This window comes from Astyanax mexicanus, chromosome 4, assembly GCF_023375975.1.
Source record: "Astyanax mexicanus isolate ESR-SI-001 chromosome 4, AstMex3_surface, whole genome shotgun sequence".
Taxonomy (NCBI): Eukaryota; Metazoa; Chordata; class Actinopteri; order Characiformes; family Acestrorhamphidae; genus Astyanax; species Astyanax mexicanus.
In genome coordinates, this window is record NC_064411.1 from 44,453,901 (window position 1) to 44,477,920 (window position 24,020).

At 36.0% G+C, this 24,020-nt stretch overlaps 2 protein-coding genes and 1 long non-coding RNA gene across 3 annotated transcripts; 2 read left to right on the plus strand and 1 right to left on the minus strand.

The window, feature by feature from the left end:
• Positions 1 to 74: 74 nt before the first annotated feature.
• Positions 75 to 9,356, plus strand: LOC103040349 (delta(3,5)-Delta(2,4)-dienoyl-CoA isomerase, mitochondrial). Its single transcript, XM_022679015.2, has 10 exons — positions 75 to 1,175; positions 3,091 to 3,256; positions 3,977 to 4,065; positions 4,720 to 4,844; positions 6,074 to 6,122; positions 6,791 to 6,855; positions 7,005 to 7,075; positions 7,526 to 7,597; positions 7,739 to 7,889; positions 8,712 to 9,356. Exons 1-10 carry the CDS (start codon positions 1,142 to 1,144, stop codon positions 8,814 to 8,816), a joined length of 927 nt encoding a protein of 308 aa, XP_022534736.2. The 5' UTR covers positions 75 to 1,141; the 3' UTR covers positions 8,817 to 9,356.
• On the minus strand, positions 4,856 to 5,504 carry LOC125801708 (uncharacterized). The gene is made up of 3 exons (XR_007438875.1): positions 5,420 to 5,504; positions 5,018 to 5,082; positions 4,856 to 4,951 (listed from the first exon to the last, which is right to left on the minus strand). It is a non-coding gene; the product is annotated as an uncharacterized LOC125801708 (long non-coding RNA).
• Positions 9,357 to 10,182: 826 nt separating the features above from the next.
• LOC103045980 (serine protease 16) lies at positions 10,183 to 19,864 on the plus strand. Its single transcript, XM_007232322.4, has 12 exons — positions 10,183 to 10,289; positions 10,943 to 11,106; positions 11,198 to 11,297; positions 11,951 to 12,080; positions 12,175 to 12,298; positions 13,164 to 13,241; positions 13,790 to 13,837; positions 13,929 to 14,213; positions 16,173 to 16,308; positions 17,316 to 17,495; positions 18,041 to 18,192; positions 18,978 to 19,864. The coding sequence occupies exons 1-12, from the start codon at positions 10,238 to 10,240 to the stop codon at positions 19,035 to 19,037; spliced, it is 1,509 nt and encodes a 502-aa protein (XP_007232384.3). The 5' UTR covers positions 10,183 to 10,237; the 3' UTR covers positions 19,038 to 19,864.
• The last annotated feature ends 4,156 nt before the right edge of the window (positions 19,865 to 24,020 follow it).

Below are 24,020 nucleotides of genomic sequence, written 5' to 3' on the forward strand. Positions count from 1 at the left end.
TACATATGACATGTGGTTTTATTGATATTGCAGTAAATCTCAAAATATGATATAGATAATAATATGTCTTGACAATGAACAGATTTAATTTTACCTGTAATCTGTCTACATTCTAATGAATAAAACTAAATGGATAAAAAATAATTAATAAATTAATAAAAAACACATTTGAAGACAATATAGCCAAAAATAAAATAATCTGAAATAAACCTATAAATAAGCTAAAATAAAAAAAAAACTCAAATGAGCTTTTGAATTTAGTTTTTTGTGAAGTTTAGAGGCTGTCATAGCCAAAATCATATGAAACCTACGAAAAGTATTTTTGTTTCTTCAATATAATAACAAATAACCTTATAGATTTAATCAAACCAACAAACCATTAAAAAGAAAACTGTAATCTTGACTTAATTGGCTAGCCAATATTTACTAGCTAATGAATGAACTTGTTTTGGAATAATGAAAAAAAAGTGATAGGTCTTTCAGATGGAATTAAAACAATAATATATATACAGCTCTGGAAAAAAATAAGAGACCAGTTTAGTTTCTGAATCAGTTTCTCTAATTTTGCTATTTATAGCTATATGTTTGAGTAAAATGAACATTGTTGTTTTATTCTATAAACAATGGACAATATTTCTCCCAAATTCCAAATAAAAATATTGTCATTTAGAGCTTTTTTTGCAGAAAATGGCTGAAATAACAAAAAAATGCAGAGCTTTCAGACCCTTAAATAATGCAAAGAAAGAAAGTCCTCCACCAGTTTTACACACTGCTTTTGGATAACTTTATGCCACTCCTGGTGCAAAAATTCAAGCAGTTCAGTTTGGTTTGATGGCTTGTGATCATCCATCTTCCTCTTGATTATATTCCAGTTTTCAAATTCGGTAAAATTTTTAGAAACTAGTCATTTTTAATTTCCAGAGCTATGTCGTGTGTGTGTGTGTGTGTGTGTGTGTATTAATATATACCAGTATAAACCCCTCTCTGCTTTTGGTGGCGTTTACAGCCTAGTAACCGTATTAGCTCTAGTGTGCGCGCACTAGGATTGAAAGCTCGAATCACTTTTATATATCGTGTGAGAAGCTGTGTAAAGGACTGACCTCAGAGTGACTGGAATATCGTTACTGGACAGAGAGAGAAGATGAGCTCTATTATCAGATGTGCTCTGTTTGGGAGTAAGTACAGAGACTGTGTTTATCCTGTATTAGGTTTAGTTCATCTTTCAGGACCTAACTTTAGTTCCTGAAATAACAAACAGAAGCTCCAGCCTGTATTATTGTATAACTGATGCAGTTTAACCCTAACTGAACCTTTAGAATAAATATTAGTGTATTATTACCTGTTTGACCTGTCACCTCAAATCACTGCTGCTCACCTTAGCTGAACCTGCTCTATAGATACAGCTCACAGCTAGATACATATCTATCATAGCTAAAAGCTTATCTAATTTACTGGCTGTATGATTTTTGGGGGTATATTATAATAATTTGAATGTATACGTATACATGTATCAAGTCATCAGACATGTGTGTGTGCGCGTGTGTTTGTGTGTGTGTACCTGCTGAGGAACTAAACAGATGAAAGTAGGTGAAGGGTCAGATCCTGGTTCACACCAGTCTGCCGTTAGGGCATCTGCCATTTGTAGATGGTGCCTTAGCCTCACCTAGTGGTGATGAGAGCAGTATTGTAGCTGTCTGTCCTGTTTGACAATAGTAAGAATTTATTATATATAAATATATTTCATTGTTTTTTTTTTTTCACAAATTATTGGAAAGTCTGAAATCTGAATATGCAGAATCACCAAATATTGAACCCAGCTGAAGTAGGCCATAGGCCAGGATAAATAAATTCTGTCAGGATTAAATTATTATTAAAATTATGTTGCTGTATACTGAGTTACATTTATTGTCTAACAGTTTGTAAACAATGCAATATGTCTTCGAAATTAAGGATTTTATTTAACAGGACTTTTTATCTCAAGTTTTGCGAAACCAGTAGGCTTAACTGATCTTTAAATAATGCTAATATTAAATCAATTTTTTTTTTCCAAAAAAAAACCAAAAACAAACAAAATAATATGAATTTAACTAATCATCAATATTGTCATTCTTTATTTAAACTTGGGTTTACAATGAGGGGAGAGGCCCTCATTTACAATGAAGTCAAGAGCCATATTAAAAAATCAATTCAAAGTAATATAAAAGTGACAATACAACAACAGAAAAAAACAATAAAATATATGGGTATATATATGTGTGTGTGTGTATAAAAATGGATATGATAAAAAATAAAAGTAGAAAGGTTAAATAATTTTTTTTTTTAATAAAATAGCAAATAAAAAACATTGACAAATATAGCTAAAATAATTATCTTTTTTTTTTTTTTTTAAACCTTAGGAGAAACAAGCGTTTTAGAGTTTTAGAATACTTTGTACCTGGAAACATCATACTGTGCTGACATAAAAAGACCAACATGACTAAATGCTATGATTGCCAGATTGCCAGTTTAAATTCTTTTAAATCTCTGCTCACCAGAAGCTGAAACTAGTCCAAAATAAGTGTTTAAACCTCACTGTTTAAAAACAAAGTACACAACAACTAAATTTTAATGATATTTAATAATATTTCTAGATAAATCTTCTTACAAGTCATGTTAGTCAATATACATCCATAAATAAAATTTGTTTAAATTTTTTTTTAAGAAAAAGAAAACATAGTATAATATTAAAACTGTAGCTAATGTTTTATCATGTTTCAGGTCTTTTAAAATAGCTGGAGTTGGGATGCACTCTATAATTACGTCAATAGTCACGAGTGTGCTTTAATCAGTGAAATCCTAAGTGGCCAATTTTCAATTTTGCAGCCAGTTTTGAATCACAAACGATGCTTTGGGTGGTGTTTGATAATTACAAGACGTATCTGGATATTCTTTGGTAAAACAAGGGTATTTGTGGTCTGGATCATTTTGAATTGCATTATTTATGTATGAATTTTACAAACAGTGTATAAGCTGATTAATTGAAAAATCCACAGAAACACATCTATAGAACCACTATAATGGAGTACTGATCTGTTGATTATCATTAATCAGGTAGGAGGCTGCATCATCCTGCACTGAACGCTGTTAGAGCCATGTCTGCCTCTGGACCCACCCCACCTTTCACCACCCTGTCAATCAGCCAACCAGCCACTCATGTAACTCACGTGGAGCTGCACCGTCCCCAGAAATACAACTCAATGAACAAGGTCTTTTGGAGGTGTGCTGTTCTTTCATTGCCTTCACAAGTAGATGTTTGTGAATATATAAATATCTGTACATAGATATCAACTATGCACCCATAATTTCCAGTGGAACTGCTTTGTTTTGTCCATGTCTACAAGCTTTTAGAGAATGTGCACAAATTAAAATGTTGAACGCACAAAGTGCAAACATAAACTAATTCATATAGACTTCCTACAGAAGATTCCTTACCATATTGTATCTTTATCGCTGAGCCTTACAGTATTCTAAACATTAACCACACAAATGCTTACTTCTATAATGTTATTGCTGTTTGTTAAATTTAAATTTATTTAAAAAAATAAATAAATAAATAAAATTAAAACACTGAGAAAGACAGACATAGGATACAGTTATGTTTGGTTCTGGATAAAAAGATAAAAAAATATATAAAAATAGAACAAAGAAAACACTTTCTTATAGGAACAAATGGATGTAATGCAAATTATGACTAAAATAACAAAATAAATAAATAATTCTAATGTATATTGCGAATTGTGTCACTAAAATTAAAAAGCAGCATGCCGGTAGCGACAGTTTAGTACATGTCTAGTACCGTTTAATACATTTCTGAAAAGTTGACCTACATATATACCTAATTATATACATGTTTTATTAAAGACCAACTGATATTTTGGGCAAAACTGTAACCATTTTTAAGTCATTGTTGCTTTAATATGTTTTGCTCCTTTTGCAGTGAAATGGTTGAATGCTTTAACCAGATCGCAGAAGACCCAGAATGCCGTGCGGTGGTCTTCTCAGCTGCTGGGAAGATTTTTACATCAGGTAAAGCAGTTCTCGCTTCTTGTGCTGCAGTGATGTACTAATGTACTGATAGTGCTAAGGACATTTTTAGATGATCTATTGTTGCTTTCCTCAGACCTATCAAAGTGGAAAATTTATTACTCTTTGATAAAATATAATAATGCACCAAGACAAAGTTGGTGAAATAGAAAGGTTATGCAACATTATACATGTTATTCATGTGAAGGTAATGATAATATCTGTAACTGATTACAAAATTACAGCTAGAGGACTAGTTTTTTTGGGAAAACTGTAAAGTTGAAATGAGGTTCTATTTCCCTGTTGGGCTACCGCTTCCCTGGACTAGCATTGCTGTGTGTAGGTGAGCATTGTTCTGCTGAAAACTGGGTTGTAGAGGCATGTCTAGCAGTCAACAATCTCTTACCACTTCTTTAAAGTAGTAAAGTGTCTTGTAGGGCAGAAGGGAGAAGCGCCTTTTAACGCCCTATTGTGGACATACTAAGTGTATAATCAGACCACACCTAGAATTTTTTATCAAGGAGTCTATATATACTCTCACTATACAATTTCAGACTTTGTGTAAGTATCTGTAATTAAATGAGATTAATGCTGAACATGTGGTGTCTGAGATATTGTGGAGCACAGCTAAATCTGATGTAAACTCTGTGTGTGTAGGTGTTGACATTATGGACATGGAGGGTGAAATCCTGAGCCCTGATGGAGACGACACCGCCAGGAAATCATGGCAAATTCGCCACATTATTATCAAACACCAGAAGACTTTCTCAGTCATTGAAAAGGTTAGCTCATCATATTATTTGTCATAGAGCATATGCTAAAATCCAGGAATAAAGGATAACAAGCATTTGTTAACAGTTCTTTGTCGTAAGCAACCACCTAGCAACACCTTAGCAACCACCTAGCAACCACTTATCAACACCATAGCAACCACCCCCGATAACCAAAGCAACACCTTAGCAACCACCTAGCAACCACTTAGCAACACCATACCAACCACCCCGGATACCAAAGCAACACCTTAGCAACCACCTAGCAACCACTTAGCAACACCATACCAACCACCCCGGATATCATAGCAACACCTTAGCAACCACATAGCAACACCTTAGCAACCACCTAGCAACACCAGTGCAACCACCCCGTATACAATAGCAACACCTTAGCAACCACCTAGCAACACCTTAGCAACCACTTAGCAACACCTTAGCAACCACCTAGCAGCACCAGAGCAATCACCCCGGATACCATAGCAACACCTTAGCAACCACCTAGCAACACCTTAGCAACCACCTAGCAACACCAGAGCAACCACCCCGGATACCATAGCAACACCTTAGCAACCACCTAGCAACACCTTAGCAACCACCTAGCAATCACTTAGCAACACCATACCAACCACCCCGGATACCAAAGCAACACCTTAGCAACCACCTAGCAACCACTTAGCAACACCATACCAACCACCCCGGATATCATAGCAACACCTTAGCAACACCTTAGCAACCACATAGTAACACCTTAGCAACCACCTAGCAACACCAGGGCAACCACCCCGTATACAATAGCAACACCTTAGCAACCACCTAGCAACACCTTAGCAACCACCCCGGATACCATAGCAACACTTTTTTTAATCTCACTCCACCCTACGTCTGTTTCACTTTCTAATAGGTTTAGACTACTTACAAACCAACCAATACTGTGGAGATGAGTTGGGAAGTTGAGAATGAGGATCATCCAACATCTTGACCTCACTAAAGCTCTTGTTGCTGAATGCAATCAAATCCTTGCAACAATGCTCCAAAATCTAGTAGAAAGCCTTCTCCAGACAGTAAAGACTGTAAACTCTTTTTAAATCCCCTTGATTTCAGAAGAAAATTTTAGCATTTAGCAGAAGCATCAATACTTTTGTCCGTATAGTGTATAGTTTGACTTGTTGACTGTGCTACAGATTTAATGGGTCATTTTTGTGTTGTCATGTATAAATATATGTGATGTTTCTGTGCAGTGTCCAAAGCCTGTTGTGGTGGCAGTGCAAGGGCCATGTATTGGAGCAGGTCAGTTTCCACACATGTGAAAGTAACTGTGGTGAAAAGGTGTAGAATGTAAATAATTTACCATGTTTTTACAAGGTTACTGAAATTTAATTAAACAGTCAATAGCTGTAAAATCATTCTTAACATTCTTAAGTAGAATGAGAAGCTTACAGTATTTTACTGTATTTTTACAGGGTTACAGTTGAGTACATATGTGTAGACTGTAAATGGAAAAAAAATACTGAATTCAGCTGAAAACACTAGTAGACATCTGGACGGCTGAATTTTGTGTGTATACTTGTTTATTTGTAACCCTTTACAACAATGGTCACAAATAACAGTACTTAATGAACATTGTTAAATGGTTAAATAATGTCTTATCTAATAATTAATTGGCTGCAACATTCCTGGAAAACCCCTGCTGTGTGTGTTGATAAGCATTATCCTACTGAAAATGCATTTTACCTTTTTTTTTTTCTTATTTATTTTTTTAGGGTTAATACTGTGTAAATATGTGTAGGCTGTAAATAGACAAAAGTTATTATATTTTATTCCCTAAGAATGTTGTAACTATTAATGAATTAAGACAGTTTATAATTAGTATTATTAAATAATGTTTATATAATATAAAGTGTTTTAATTTACTTTTAGAGATAGACGTATGCACTGTGTGTGTTGTGCTCTGGCAGGGGTAGACCTGATTACAGCCTGTGATATTCGTCTCTGTACGAAGGATGCTTGGTTTCAGGTGAAGGTAATACAGCACTTTTAATACAGTATTGTTTCCTGTGTCTCAGAGTAGAATTACTGGTCTGTGTTTAATAATAATAATTAATAAACAAACATCACCTACATCACACCTAAATCACTCTCAATCTCAATCTCAATCTATCTTGTATTCAGGAGGTTGACGTCGGTTTGGCAGCAGATGTAGGAACTCTGCAGCGTCTTCCAAGTGCGATAGGCAGCCGCAGGTAGGGGTCATCATCTGCAGCCTAATATAAGCATCCAATATAATACAGCTAACTAATTGTTTTTATTTATATTCTGTTTTTATTTGTTTTTTTATATAATTTTTATTTCTAATTTTTCCCAATTTCTCCCCAATTTAAACGGCCAATTACCCAACCAACTCATTAGGACTCCCTCTATCACTAGTAATGCCCTGAACACACAAGGATGGCGAAGACTAGCACATGCTTCCTCCGATACATGTGAAGTCAGCCACTGCTTCTTTTTCGAGCTGCTGCAGATGCAGCATTGCCGAGCAGCCAGGTTCTGATACATCAGCTCACAGACGCCCTGTGCTGCAGACATCTCCCTAGGATTAATGTGGGGAGAGAGCGCCATCTACCCACCTGGAGGGAGCAGGGCCTCTGAGCGCCGGCAGCTTGATTTTTATTTATATTCTGTTTCTCTTTCAGCCTGGTGAATGAATTAGCCCTGACTGCAAGAAAAATGTTTTCAGATGAAGCTATGAGTTGTGGACTGGTCAGGTGTGTTACTGGTACTCTTTATTGTACATTACTGTATATTAACTGCTATTCCACTGGTTTTGAGTTCTGATCTGTTATTGTAGTGAATAAGTAGTTTTGCTGAACTGTGTGTGTATTTTTTATCTCCTGTTCTCTCTGCAGTCGTGTGCTTCCTGATAAAGAGACGATGTTAACAGCAGCGATGGAGATAGCAGGAGAGATCGCAGCCCGGAGTCCTGTTGCTGTTCAAGGAACCAAAATCAACCTGGTCTACTCCAGAGACCACAGTGTGTCTGAGAGTCTGGACTATATGGTAAGTATATGGCTGAGTGGCATTACAGGGTTTGCCAGCACTAGTCTGGGTCACTTTACCTCAAATATCTCAAATACTCACTGCCTTCATAACACAGCACGCAAATGTTTAAATGATTTAAAATGACCATCTCTACTAGTGGTTATGATAAATTACCTAGATAAGGTTAGGTAGAAGAGAAAAATGCCAAGTCTGCTCCACTCTGTGTTTACCTGCTTTGGTGTTACATACCTGGCAACCCTGAATGTGGAACTTGGACAGTCAATCAGGTTAATCAGGCAATTAAAACAAAAAACACTAGTTTAGTCCCTGTAATAAAAATATTGCAAAATAAAATAAGACAGTCTGGAGCACATATACATGAAACAATGGCACCATAGGTGAAGGGACATTGGACTAGTATCATGTCCCATGACTTTTGTCATGTCCCATGGAAGCTAAACAATGCTGCACTGACCTGCGGGATATGAGTGTGGGGTCCCCAGCACTGAATGTGGATCTGATTTCTGCTTAAGTCGCTTGTCTATTCACATGGACAATTCCAGCCAGATGCTGCCAGTCACAATCATTACCATCCACTTCATTGCACTGTCAACTGTGTGTGGTAATGCCCTTACGACATATTCACAGTACATATGGAACACTAATGTAATGTTTAAGGCCTGTTAAACACTTTATCAATGCATTGCATCACCTTGCCATGGGCACAATTGTCTTTGTTCAGTTCCACTCACAAGCACAAGTCCCCTGAGCAATATATTTCTGTGCATTATCATCAGATCAAATGACAGTGATGCCTTTTCTCTGTCTCCACATCTTCAGGCTACATGGAACATGAGCATGCTGCAGACTAACGACCTCATGAAGTCAGCCCAGGCAGCCATGGAGAAGAAAAATCTCAAAGATGTTCCCTTCTCCAACCTCTGAACTGAGAGGACACACACTGAGGGAGAAGATCCAGTTCATATCTTCGCTGTCCAATGAAAAACAGGCATCTCCTGTTTTGTCGATTTTTAGTTTAATACATAATCTGAACACACAAACTGTCCTCTACAATTTGTTAAACATTTTTGATGAATGGACCAATAGAAATTCTCCAAAATGACCTTCCATTGAAAGTTAATGGAACTGGTAAGCTGTTTTGGAGATACATGTTTCTCATTGGACAGTGACAATTTCACAGGGTCTGCAAAAACTGCCTGTTAATTCAGCTCTGATCTGAGTGGGTTTAGCACCAACATTTATTGAGTTTCCATGTTATTAAAATCTTCATCATTCTAATAACTTATTCTTCACTAATCAATAATGTTTGATTTAACCTGGACTCATTCAGCTAAAAGTCATATATTTAGCCATTGGATACTGTGTGTGGGTGACCTGTATATGAAAGAGTGTAAAAGTGCTGTTTATTTGTTGGTATATTATTGTATTTTCTGCATTAAATTGCTTATATTTATATACATGTAATATGTTTCGTGTAACATTTGTCTCTTTTGTCTAGTTGGTAGGAATTAAACCCTGTTATACAGCTCTGTTAAAAAAAAATAAAATACCACTTCTGAATCAGTTTCTCTGATTTTGCTATTTATAGGTTTATGTTTGAGTAAAATAAACATTGTTGTTTTATTCTATAAACTACAGACATTTTCCCAAATTCCAAATAAAAATATTGTAATTTATTCGCAGAAAATGAGAAATGGCTAAAATAACAAAAAAGATGCAGAGCTTTCAGACCTCAAATAAGGCAAAAAAAAAAAAAACAAGTTCATATTCATAAAGTTTTAAGAGTTCAGAAATCAATATTTAGTGGAATTATCCTGGTTTTTAATCACAGGTTTCATGCATCTTGGCATGTTCTCCTCCACCAGTCTTACACACTGCTTTTGGATAACTTTATGCAACTCCTGGTGCAAAACTTTAAGCAGTTCAGCTTGGTTTGATGGCTTGTGATCATCCATCTTCCTCTTGATTATATTCCAGAGATTTTCAATTTGGTAAAATTAAAGAAACTAGTACAGAACCTAGATACATACATACATGCATTTTTCTGCATTGGAATAATTAGTGGAATGTGGAGGCCTGATCTCAGTATGAATTATGGCTGACCAGCTGAAATTCAGCTTTGCTTCATGTTTGTGAATAAATCATATGTAGTAAAATATGATACCGTAGCATCAGTATCATATGATTATTGAGCGTCCTAGTTTCAAGTGATCATTTTTAGCTGAGTCTTCTGTTTAATGGAGATCCACAAAGAGGCTATAAATAGTTCTCACACACTGTAGTACTATGATACACTGATGGACATTTAGGTTTACACTAAATATTGATCTAAAACACTAATAATCATGACGAGTCAGTGGGTTGCAATGATGCTACTTATCAGCAGTGTCTATTCTGGTAAGAATGATTATTTACTTAATGATCTATTGAATTAATGTTGAAATATGTGTAAATATATGTAGTTTTACTGTCATATTTTTTAATATTTCAATTAATAGTACAAATATTTGATTTGACTACATTTGACTTGGGGGAAAAGCAAAAGTACCCGTTTTGAAATGTATAAAAGTGCTAAAGAACTAGAATTTTACAATGCAATAATTTATTAAAACAGGATCATATTGTAAATGTTTACTGTAAAAATGACAGCAGTTGTTTACAGTGATTTTTTGTATTAGCCGACAACAGACATTAAAAATTCAGCAACACATGTTCCTTTAAATAAATTATTCATCTAAATAATATAACTTTACTATTAACTATTGTCCGTAGTTTATTGAATAAAACAACAATGTACATTTTACAGAAACATATACCTATAAATAGCAATAAATAGGAGAAACTGATTCAGAAACTGCATTTTACACAGTTTTTGTTTTTTTATTAGATGTAAAGTACTTTATGGACCTGGCTTGTAACTCACTTACATTTAGCGTGTGTTCTTAACAAGAGGCTGCTATAAGTACTCAAACAGTGTGTGGTGCTGCACTTCAGTACTGAGTTGACTGCAGTATAAGCCAAACTCTGGAAGGTTCTAACTGGTATTTCAGGACGTGTACTCTGGAAGATGAAGGAACGTGCCATCAACGTGCAGGAGGAGACTGTCAGGGAGCTTCTGACATTGAACACAGACACCACATTGAGACCAGTAGAGGGTGATATACGCCAACCATTGGATCACTTCAACCGCAGAAATACCAGAACCTTCCCTCAGGTAGGAAAATTTAGGTAAAATAAGAAAAAGAAGGCAAATAATCTTCACCACAGATTTTCTGATGATCATCTCTTTTTTTTTTACGCCACAGAGGTTTTTCATAAATGAAGCGTACTGGAAGCATCCTCATGGGCCTGTGTTCCTCTACATAGGAGGCGAAGGGCCTCTATCTGAATTCAGTGTATTGGCTGGTATTATTGGCATTTTATTGCAGACTTACAGGGGGTTGGACAATGAAACTGAAACACCTGTCATTTTAGTGTGGGAGGTTTCATGGCTAAATTGGAGCAGCCTGGTGGCCGATCTTTATTAATTGCACATTGCACCAGTAAGAGCAGAGTGAGGGTTCAATTAGATTCAGGATAAGAGCACAGTTTTGCTCAACATATTGCAATGCACACAACATTATGGGAGACATACCAGAGTTCAAAAGAGGACAAATTGTTGGTGCACGTCTTGCTGGCGCATCTGTGACCAAGTCTTTGTGATGTATCAAGAGCCACGGTATCCAGGGTAATGTCAGCAACCACATCCAACAGGACCAACCACATCCAACAGGATTAACTGTGGATGCTGTAAGAGGAAGCTGTCTGAAAGGGATGTTCGGGGGCTAACCCGGATTGTGTCCAAAAAACATAAAACCACGGCTGCCCAAATCACGGCAGAATTCAATGTGCACCTCAACTCTCCTGTTTCCACCAGGACTGTCCGTCACCACAATAAATTATTGTGGTCTAAAACCAGGTGTTTCAGTTTTATTGTCCAACCCCTGTAGATAAACATTTATTTATGGCCTGTTGCCTATATTGTGGATAATTCTGTCTACTGTTCCTCTGTTCTTTAGGTCATCATGTGACCATGGCTAAGCAGCAGGGGGCTCTGCTGGTGGCTCTGGAGCATCGTTTCTATGGAAGAAGCATCATCCCAGGAGGACTGGAGCCACAGAATCTGCAGTACCTCTCCAGTCAGCAGGCGTAAGTGTACACCCACCAAGCACTCTTCAACAGGCATCATCTGATGAAATTCAGTAAGCTTTCTCTGATGACTTCTGTTTTCCTTGATGCTTAGCCTTGCTGATCTGGCAGCATTCCACCAGCACATCAGCCAGAAGTACAACCTCACCTACAGGAACATCTGGATCAGTTTTGGAGGCTCATATGCTGGTGCTCTCTCTGCGTGGTTCAGGGGAAAGGTGTGTGCAAGTCTTTGTTCATTGGTTCTAACTATACATGCACTAAATAAGCCATTTATGAGCAATTCCACAAAGTACCTTTTTCCAAAGAACCTTTAAATAGCAGGACTAATTATTTCCCTTCTTCTCCTTTCTATTTTCTAATATTCATGCTTTTTAAGATATTAAAGAAAAACATTTTTCCTCAGATACTTAATAATGAATCATTGTGATTTCTTGAACTGGCTTAAACTGGTTCTTCACTGTCACTGTAACTCTAGTTATTCCTCTACAACTCTGTATCTATTTATCTATTTTGTTATCTTTGCAATGACTTTATTACAGCACTTCACCTGTCAGACCTCTAATTCTTCTTTTCACTGCTGAAACTGAGACTTCAGAGTCCAGTTTAAGCTGAGCTAAAGGAGTTGCCATGTGGGTCAGCCAGACATGATTTTTCCTTCACCAGTTTTCTCCAGTTTCTAAGAGTCTTTTGAAGGTGTAGACACCTTCTCAGTTCTCGCTGCTCTCTGGCTGCATCTGTAATTTCTCTAAGGAAAACACTTATACTTTAAATAGTTAGGGAGTTCTTTGTCTTTCTGTCTGTTCCAGCATTGCCTTACTACATTTTTAAAGCTCAGTTTATTTTCCTTTAGATATCTATTAGCAGTCCATGAAATCCATTGCGCTGGGACAAATTGACATGAATATTTGAAATATGGTCACTGTTTTGTTTTAAACTGCATTTGCAGCATTTGGGGAAAGGATCATCAATGTGACAGAGAGAGTGTGTGTGTGTGTGTGTGTGTGTGTGTGTGTGTGTGTGTGTGTGTGTGTGTGTGTGTGTGTGTGTGTGTGTGTGTGTGTGTGTGTGTGTGTGTTATAGTTTCCTCACCTTGTCTATGGCGCTGTGGCATCCTCCGCCCCAGTTCAGGCAAAGCTGGACTTCTCCAGTTATACCACGGTAAGATAATTATGCCACACTAACATGCCAAAAGTCATAGGGCAAGAACTATTATTATATCCCATTTCACCATGTTCCTACACTAACGTATGGGGTACGCATATCGGGGCATCCAGCATTAAATGCGCTGTCCACTGTGAGTGGTAATCAATGCCTTCTACAGTGCATTCTCAATACACATGTGACACTGTGGATCAAGGAATGCAAAGTGCCTGCATTTACATTTATTCGTACATTTATTGTACAATAAATCGATATTGCAATTATTGTGACAGGCCTAATTAGGTCCTTTCACATAATTTTGGTTGCCAAATATTTGCTGCATCCCTAATATTGGTAGGTACAGTTTTTAAAAATGCTAGAAAAAATTATTTTGTATAGAGCAAAAAAAAAAGAGGCATGACATTGCATATGAAATTGCATGCCCTGCATTGTGTTGACTATTGCTAATGCACACATTGCGATAGAGATGCTGAAATTAAATATTGTGCAGATATATTGTTCTTTGATAAGTTGGTGGCTTCTACTCCTCTGTGTAATGTCTGCAGGTGGTTGGTCGTAGTCTTATGGATGAGAGTGTGGGCGGCTCTGAGAAGGTAAGGTTTCAGTGTGTTGTGTTTCTGTGTGTATTTGTTTGTCTTTGTATGATTAGAGTGTGTGTTTGAGTGTGTAATCTGGTGTGCTCAGTGTGTGAAGGCTGTGTGGGAGGCCTTTGCGGCGGTGGAAGCTGCTCTGCTGAGGGGTGAAGAGACGCAGGTGGGGAAGGACTTCAGCTGCTGTGAAACACCAAAGAGTCTTGAAGACCAGACGGAGCTTCTGCGGAGCCTGGCTGACATCTTCATGGGAACCGTCCAGTACAACGAGGAAGTGGGGCTGCTGACCATCGCCCGTCTCTGCAGCATCATGACCAATCAGAGTAAAGCTTATGTCGAGGGGAAGGAGGCCTATGACAGACTGGTCAGACTGGCAGCGGTGTGGAAATGCCTTCATTTATAATTATTAAGCTAAATATTTCTTAAAAAACATTTTGCTGCATATTGCTAATACTGTTATACTGATACTGTATCTGTATCAGTGCTGATACTGGCATTTACACACAGTATCGTATCAGCAATAGAGAAATATGATTACATGAAAAACAGTTACAGATGCTTATGCACACAACTGTATTTATTATTCTTCATTATTCTTACATTTTACTCAATTGTGTGGCAATTTGTGTTTTTCAAAGTAATCAGTTATTCAAATCAAATCCAATTTTATTATCAAATCACAGAAGTACAGGTGTACAGGTGAGTGAAAAACTTGGGTGCAGGTTCCCACTAATGTGCAAAGAACAATATTTACAACATAGAGTAGAATAAGTAAAATAAAATAGAAAATATCACAAAAAAATATATAAATCATAGGGTCATATGATTTATTCAACCAGTAACTGCTGCTCTTTGAAGCTTTTTATTTCTTGTATGGGGTACAGGAAACCCTTTAACAAAATAAAACCTATACAAATTAAACGCTATAAAAATAATGCCCTATCAATATTGAACCTTACAAATATTTGACCCTATAAAAATAGTGCCCTATAAATATCGGACCCTATAAATATTTGACCCTATAAATAGTTTCAATGGAAGGCTGTAAGAAAACCAGCTTTATTTAGGGTGCTATGATTTTCATATTGCAGAGTATAGATGGATATATTAAAGATAGATGCACAAATGTGCATTTTCTTCAGACGCAAAAAAATATTGGGTTATATTTTAGTAATTAATACAAATTAAGTTTTTAATTAAAAGTGATGCCATTTTGCTATTTAAAAAAAGAAATCCAAAGAAACATGTATAAATAAATAAATATTTTAAATAAATAAAATCAATAAATTAACTATATAACATTTTTAAATAAATTAATTAATTAAATTAAAGTTAAAAGCACACCTAAACATAGCATGTAATATGGATTATTTAACTTTATTTTAAAAAAAAAATATTAATTTGATGCTTTTCTGTATGTTTGTAGATTTCAATTAAAATTAAGTTATATTTATTTATGTATGCTAATATATACATTCAGTAATTTCAATATATAAAATTTGGCACATATGACATGAATACAGGCTGCCTTTTTGTAATTTTTCATCATTTGAGCAGTGTAATAAATAATGTGGATTTTTTTGGAGGCGGGCTTTAGGCCTCCAAAAAAATTAGTATCTCCACTAGGTGGCGATATTTACCAGCAAATACTGGAATCTGTCCTTTCTGTTGAAATTGTCTCAGTACACATTTAAAAGATTTCAGTAAGAAAATCCCTCTTATATTAATATAATAATACTCTTATTTAAACTTGTTAAAAAACATCTATCATTTAGATACACTTTGTATATGTAGGTTTTTTCATTTGCAGACTAAAACTGAAACCCATTTGTTGCTACCCAATTTATCAACCCCACTAATCAGTGTCTAATTAGCACTAATATTATGAGGGTGGTGTTTTATTCTCAGCACCGCAGTGACACACACATGGTAGGAGTAATTCTATTTCCAGCAGGAGTAATTCTCTTACCACTGATGGATGTAGGACATCAGCGGGGTGATCAGTTCTCTACAGTCTGTATCTGAACACCTAGGAACTTATACAGTTTCTTATACAATTTATTAGGAACCCTAATACTCGAATGTACTAATACTAAATAAGCAAAACCTCCTTTTACACTTTGAATATGATAACCATTATTATGTCACACATTCTCAGAGGAATATTATTCGTTTATTGTTACAAGTTAACCTTCCTTGGACCTTTTTTAAGCATTGCTATAAATGCTCTTCTAATGTTCTCTGTTAGTTGGATACCAGAAGTAGATGTTCTTAAACTTGATGTGTCAAATCACAAATTTTTGCTCATTTTTGAACCCTTTTATCTTCTTCTCTGTAGATTTATCGCACTATGGAAAAGGAGACATGTCTTGAAGTCTCTTATGAGAAGAGCATCCTGGATCTCAACACAACCACTCATGTGAGCTCCGGGTACCGACAGTGGTTCTACCAGACCTGCACTGAGTTCGGCTTCTGTACGTATATCAGTGCTTTTGGATTTCTGTACAAATACGTGACTAGTAGAACACAGAAAAAGCAATCATCATATTTTTTCTGTTTGTTCAATCACTGACTGAACAGTTTTCAGCATATTTAAAACATTAATTGTTGCTTCCTATTAATATACACTTAATAACAATGTTCTTGAACAAAACTGCCCCTGTAATAACTAAATGCTGCAATGTAAACAGGTTCGTAAAGCTACCTATTATACCAGTTAGTTCCGACCCTGCAATGAGATTGGCTGAGAGGCGTTCTATAATTGCAACCACTTTCTGCAACACAACAGAGCTAGTATTACACATTATAGCACAAACCTCTAGTGTATTATTGCTTAATTATTTTCCTTTTTAGATGTTCATTTCTCTTTAAAGTCCTTGGTTTTATTTACACATACAGTTTACTTAATATTGTGTGTAGAATTTCTGTATTACTTCACAGGTAATTTTAGGTTTGTAGAACATTTTCTAAACATTCAATTTGTCAAGTTTTCTGGATGTTCTTAGAACTTTCATGTTTAATGTTTGTAAATGGTCTGGTAATATTGATGCAAGGCCACTTGTGTCAATGTTACTTTTAACATTCCAATAATGTTGGTATTTGTCTAGCTGCAAATGTTATGGGAGAATCGTTCTAATAATGTTACAATTTTTACATCATGTTTTTAGAATGTTTCTGGAATAATATTTCATGTAATGTTACAGGCTAACATAACATTGCTAAATGTTCTTATAATGTTGGAGGACAAGCAAAGAAAAAATTACATTGCACAGTTTAACTGCAAGGGAAACTGAGACACTGACTGCGTCAGAAAGTGATTTATTTACATAAGTGACATTATGTACTGAATTGGTATAAGTTTGCACTGCCTGCTCGGTAAAGCAGTATGCACTTTTAGTACTTTCAGTATGCAGGCTCAATACTCATACTTTAATTAAAGTATAATTTTATTTTATTTTTCCTCACATGCTTTCTGGAGCAGATCAGACGTGTGAAGATGCTACCTGTCCGTTCTCTCGTATGATGAACCTGCAGACAGAGATTCAGCTCTGCCCTCTCCTGTTCAGCATCCCTCAGCACACTCTGCCCTCCAACATCGCCTTCACCAACCTGTACTACGGAGGAGACCAGCCTCAGACTCAACGCGTGCTGTATGTGAACGGTAAGAAGTTTTATAGATGACGGTTTAGTACAAAACAGTGGTACACCACTTTTTGTAATGGCATATTTGACTATTTCCTTATTCCACTGTCATTTTAATTATTTTTTCATTGACACCTTTATAATCTGTGAGGTGTATTCTTCAATCCACTGTGTCATGTGAGTACTGGCATTCATCATAAAAGGCATTATCACCCACAGTGGAAAGTGCAGTGGGTGATAATGATCGTGGCTGGCGATATCTGGCTAGAATTATCTATGTGAACAGACAAGCGACTCTGGCAGAAATCACATCCTCATTCAGTGCAGAATGCCTCAGACACATATCCTGCAGTTCAGAGCTGTGTTCTATGAGACTCATGAAATGAAATAAATGAGACTTCAAGAAATTTAGATTAATTTACAGTTTTGTTTTGTGTCCAAGTAGTAGTAATGTAAAAGTGTACTGGTGAAATGAATTGTTATAGCCATATTGTTTTTTGGGAGTGTTGAGGATGAGTGCGGTACAGAACTTCATCATGTTTGACCGCATTGTTTTGCTGTCAGGTGACACTGACCCGTGGATGGCGCTGAGTGTGGTGCGTAACGGGACCAACGAGGACAAACACAGGGCCATCCTCATCCACAGCTCCGCCCACTGCGCTGACATGAACCCCACACGGGCCAGAGACAGAGCCTCACTGCTGCAGGCCAGACAGGTAAGAGAAAGAGAGAGAGAGAGACATAAAGAGAGAGAGATGAGAATTCAGAGAATGACAGAGGAGAGCAAGAGTAGCAAGATTTAAGAGTGAAATAACAAAATGAGAAAATGAAAAAGAGAGGAAAAAGAGGGTGAAGAGAGACAGAGGAGAGAGCAAAAGAAGAGACAAAGAAAGAAAATAAAAGTGAGAAAGAAAGTGAGAACAAAGAGAACAAAGAAAATGAAGGAGAGAAAGAAAATGATGGACAGAGAAGTGGAGGGAGAAGAACACATTAGGAGTGAGATGAAAATGAGGAGGAGAAAGAGGGAAGAGAGAAAGAAAAATAGTAAAGGAACGATATAGAAGTGGGGAAAACAGAGAGAAAGAGAAGAACAGTGAGAGAAAGAGTGAGATGAGGAATAGAGAGAAAAATAGAAGGGGAGAAAATGATAATATGAAAAAAATGAAAGAGAAAAATAAGTGAAAATGATAAAATGAAGGAAAGAAAGAAAATAAAAGATAGAAAAGTGTGGGGAGGGAGAGAATGAGAGAGAGAGGGTGGTGTGAAGTATGTAATGGATGGTTTGGGGAAGCAGTGACGGCGGCACAAGAACAAAGATGGATTACACTCATACAGCACCTGAGAATCCACTCTCTCTCTAACACACACACACACACCTCTCTCTCACCATCATCTTTCTAACACACACACACACACACACTTTTACACTTTTATCTCTGTTTTTAATGCAGGGAAATCTTTTCTCTCTTTTTTATTTATTATTATATATTTTATTCTGCAGGAGATTGAGAGTCTGGTGGAGGCGTGGTTAAAGAATGCAGCACAGGAGCACATGATCTGACCAATCAGCATGAATGGTGATTGATCACATGACCAACATGGACCCACTTGTTTGACTTTAAATGAGTTAGGCTTCTCTTCTGTTTTCTTATCATCCTGTTCGTGTGAGTGTGTGTGTGTGTGTGTGTATGTGTGTGTTTGCATTAGTAATTCACTGTTTGTGTTTCTCATTAATGACAGTTTAACAAAAAACACAAACACTGGATTAGTTAATGAGTGTTCACTGATATGCCAAAAGTCATGGAATACAATTAGTATTGTGTCCCGTGACTTTTGCTATGTTCCAAGGATTCCGAAGACCACTGTCCACTGTGGGTGGTAATGCCTCCTATGATGTATTTCTAGTACACATATGACACTGTGGCTATTTTTGTGATTTTGAGCCAAATCACTAAATTGTCAAAATAAAAGAACCAATGTTTTTTCTAATTAAAATATCTTAAAAAAGGGAGATAATTTCATCCCTCATGTTACATTAATATTTTTCATATATTTAAAAAGTGTTATAAAGATTACAATTTGATTACAAAGTTTAACTTGTGTTAACTGAATAAATCCAACAAGCAATTGAGAAACACTGTTGTTATTATATAAATGACATTTATTGCATTCCATTCTAATTTGAAATGAATGATTTATTGAAGATTGATGATAAGATTTTTATTTTATATCTTTTGCAGTAATGATGAAATTTAGCTTTTACCAGTTTAAATATAAACTGCAGTCTAAGATTACCTGTGTAATTGTCACTGTACAGTCTAGTGTATTACCCCTTGAATTAACCTTTACTCCAGCTACTTCATTAAAATCTGAATCTGAAAAATCTGAAATGTGGTAATCAGTATTTATTTACATTAAACACACAATGCTGATAAACATATACTGCCATTTTATGCCACTATATATTTTGTTAATATTTTGCATATATACTACTTTTATTCTGCCAACATCTCATATACTCAGATACTGCTTTAAATAAAAACAATTAAGAGACCACTTCAGTTTCTGAATCAGTTTCTCTGATATTGTTATTTATAGGTATATTTTTAAGTAAAATTAACATTGTTGTTTTATTCTATAAACTACAGACAACATTTTTCCTAAATTCCAAATAAAAATATTGTCATTTAGAGCATTTATTTGCAGAACATGAGAAATGGCTGAAATAACAAAAAAGATGCAGAGCTTTTAGACCTCAAATAATGCATAAAGAAAACAAGTTCATATTCTCATAAAGTTGTAAGAGTTCAGAAATCAATATTTGGTGGAATAATCCTGTTTTTTAATCGCAGTTTTCATGCATCTTGGCATGTTCTTCTCCACCAGTCTTACACACTGCTTTTGGATAACTTTATGCCACTCCTGGTGCAAAATTCAAGCGGTTCAGCTTGTTTTGATGGCTTGTGGTCATCCATCTTCCTCTTGATTATATTCCAGAGGTTTTTAATTTGGTAAAATCAAAGAAACTCGGGCCATCCCAGATGCCTCTGAGCCCATAAAAGTCGACACTGCTTCTAGACATGGTTAATATAAGGCTTTTGGCATTTTCTTATGTGATTAAATCAGCTATTGTTGAAGGACAGGTCCTGATGCAGAGCCGTCTGCCGTCAGCAGTTTGCGTGTGTTATCTGTACGATATGAGCGATGTTCGGCTAATGGATTCATGTAAAGTGGGTACAAACAGGGTCATGTGAAGAAGTGGCAGAAACCAGAACACCATCAACATAGATAATCAATATCAGCAGAATGCGTGAATGTATTTGGGAGTGCATGAGTGTAAGGTGAGGAACGGCGACTTGCCCCATGGCCATCTGCTTGGCTGTGGGTGGGAGGGGGTTGGTCCGTGCGTTTGTGTGTGTGTGTGTTGGAAGGTGGTTTGGGGGCCAAGGGGTGTGTCCTGCGCCTGCTGCTCTGTACTGCCTCTCGCTGATTGATGATCTCCACTCCCCCGGGGTCAACTAGGTCACGACCTCACATCACTGACCCCCCTACTGAGACAGCCCCCCCTCCGTCCTCTCAAACACACACACACACATAAAGACACACTCTTTCTCACACAAATACAAGCACCGTCCCTCTCTTGCGCACATAAATACATTAGTAACACAGGGTTACGGCAGGAATGGATGTCAAACATTCACAACGCTTAGCGATGCGGGCGAATCAAAACTTCATACAGCCTTAAAAATGTCCTTTTACTCAAAATCTACTTAATGAAGTAATATCACAAGTTTTATTCCTGATGAATTTTTTAATTTTGTCTTATTCTTCCTGAAAAGACTTTCCTAGAATGTTTAATCTGTCTAGCTTCCTGGATGTTCCTAGAGAGCTCTTTTTTCTTTTCTTTTCTTTTCTTTTCTTTTTTTTACCTTTTTAAGCGTTCAAGTAACGTCATATTTGTCAGTGTATGTTATGTTTAACATTTCCATAATGCTATTATTCTTCTAGCTTGTGATGCAAACCATTATTATGTCGTTCCTGAATGTTATGAACATTACTGGGACATTATTTCTGTAACATTACAGGCTAACCTTCCTGGAACTCTTTACTAATACAGGGTTACGTCTGAACTGCTCGTCAAATATTTGAGTGCTTAGCGAGACAGACAAATTAAAACCTTATACTCAAAAATATACAGAGTATAATGTTCTTTACCTCAAAATATACAGCTCTGAAAAAAAAATTCTTTGATTTTACCAAATAAAAAAAAACTCTGGAATATAATCAAGAGAAATATGGATGATCACAATCAATTAAACCAAGCTGAACTGCTTGCATATTTGCACCAGGAGTGGCATAAAGTTATGCAAAAGTAGTGTGTAAGACTGATGGAGGAGAAATGCAAAAATGCATAAAAACTGTGATTAAAAACCAGGGTTATTGTAACAAATATTGATTTCTTAACTGTTTATGAAACTTTATGAATGTGAACTTGTTTTCTTTGCCTTATTTGAGGTCAGAAAGCTCTGCCTCTTTTTTGTTATTTCAGGCATTTCTCATTTTCTGCGCATAAATGCTCTAAATGACAATATTTATATTTGAAATTTGGGAAAAATGTTGTTCATAGTTTATAGAATAAAACAACAATGTTCATTTTACTCAAGCATATACATATAAATAGCAAAATCAGAGAAACTGAAGTGGGCTCTTGTTTTTTTTTTCAGAGCTTTCAATTGTGGCCCATTCTTCCTTGTGGTCATCATTCTAATTCTTTTTTTTAATTCTCTATTGGGTTCATTACTAAAGTTCATGACTGCAGAGAGGCCAATTCAGCATCCACACCCTTGTCTTTCACAGCCATGTTTTTGTAATGTGTGCAGCATGTGGTTTTGCTTTGTCTTGTTGAAAAATGCATGGGCGACCCTGGACAAGACTGTCATACTGAAGGCAGCATATGTTGCTGTAAGATCTCTGTAGATGTACTTGTATGCATTAATGCTACTATTCAGAGGTGGAAAGTAATGAATTACATTTACTCAAGTTACTGTAATTGAGTAGATGTTATGAGTAATTTGTAATTTTTAAAGTAGTTTTTAAAGTAGGTCATTTTACTTTTACTCAAGTACATTTCGACATTAGTAATTTACTTTGCTACATTGAAAAATTCCTCATTACTGAGTAAAAAATAAAATGCTGGGGAAAAAAATACTAATTGGCACAGATGCAAAATGGATGATAGAAACCTATGCCATAACCTATGATCTGAACAAACACTGCCTGAAAGATCCAAATTATTATGTGGAATAATAGTTCACTAAAAACGATTTAATTTATGATTTGTTTTACTTTTTTATGTCAAATAATGAAAAGCAACTATGTAACTTTTACTCAAAGTACATTTTAAATTGAGTACTTTTTTACTTTTACTCGAGTAGATTTTTAGATGGGTACTTTTACTTGAGTAGAATTTTAGCAAAGTAAAGGTACTTTTACTTAATTACAATTATTCAGTACTTTTTCCACCTCTGCTACTATCACAGAAATCTAGTGTCATAACTCAATATTACATGCCATGACCTGGATTTTGGACTTTATTCCTGATAACAGTCTGGATTGTTCTTTTTTCGTCACAGCGGTCAGAAATACTGAATCATCTGACCACAATACTCGTTTTCACTGTGTGATGGTCCATCACTTCTGTACATGGTTCAGTTTTGTACTCTAAAGACATTTATAAATGTAACTCGGTTTCTGTATTACAGTGTTTGACCAACATTTGCCAAACTAATTCCTCGCTCATTTGATATTGCTCATTTGATATTGTTTTTATATTGCTCAATATAAAAACAACAGTGCTTTAAACTTTTGACCCACAGACAGTGTATAAGCATGCTTTACGTTATGCCCACTCCTACTCATCTCTCTGATACTAATCTTTTCTTTCTTTCCTGACTCTTATGATACCAGAGGTTATGAGGTCGTGAGGATGACCATTAGTGGTCAGTTTATCTCCTGGCCTAAACCCTTATCACACACCCTAATCTATCTACCTCCCTTATCAGTTCAGGGCCCGCAGCGACACCAGGCATCAAAGGCTTGAACTTAAGAATACACCTCAAAACACTGATTCACACACCTAATTAAAACCAGCGAGGGGTACATTACACCAGGCAGAACTAAAACATTATAACTACTGTAATTAGATTTACTGTATTTAGACAACGGTACAATAGCTTATAATGTCTTTCTCATATCAGTGCTTAAATATACAATAATTACTACTGTAATGTGTATTTAATTATCAAAAACTAGGTGGCCTGATGTATTTCTGTTGTTTTAGGAATTTATTAAAACAAGAAAAAATGGTATATTATATATCAAACAGTGAAACGGTAATCAGTGAAATTTCCATTTTACATATTTCAACCTTTATTTTACTGTATAGAATCTCCTAGTATACATCTTAAGTGAATAAAATCAATTTTTACGACTTTTTAATTTAAACAATAAATTTAAATTATGCTTATAATTTGTGTGCTTGTAA

Bases quoted from the DNA above. Each gene is read 5' to 3' on its own strand.
- LOC103040349 (XM_022679015.2), top strand. From the start codon at position 1,142: ATGAGCTCTATTATCAGATGTGCTCTGTTTGGGA. The intron at 3,257-3,976 runs GTGTGCTGTTCT...CTCCTTTTGCAG, and splicing joins ATGAACAAGGTCTTTTGGAG to TGAAATGGTTGAATGCTTTA. The intron at 7,076-7,525 runs GTAGGGGTCATC...TTTCTCTTTCAG, and splicing joins AGTGCGATAGGCAGCCGCAG to CCTGGTGAATGAATTAGCCC.
- LOC103045980 (XM_007232322.4), top strand. From the start codon at position 10,238: ATGACGAGTCAGTGGGTTGCAATGATGCTACTTATCAGCAGTGTCTAT. The intron at 11,107-11,197 runs GTAGGAAAATTT...TTTACGCCACAG, and splicing joins ATACCAGAACCTTCCCTCAG to AGGTTTTTCATAAATGAAGC. The intron at 16,309-17,315 runs GTACGTATATCA...TTTCTGGAGCAG, and splicing joins CTGCACTGAGTTCGGCTTCT to ATCAGACGTGTGAAGATGCT.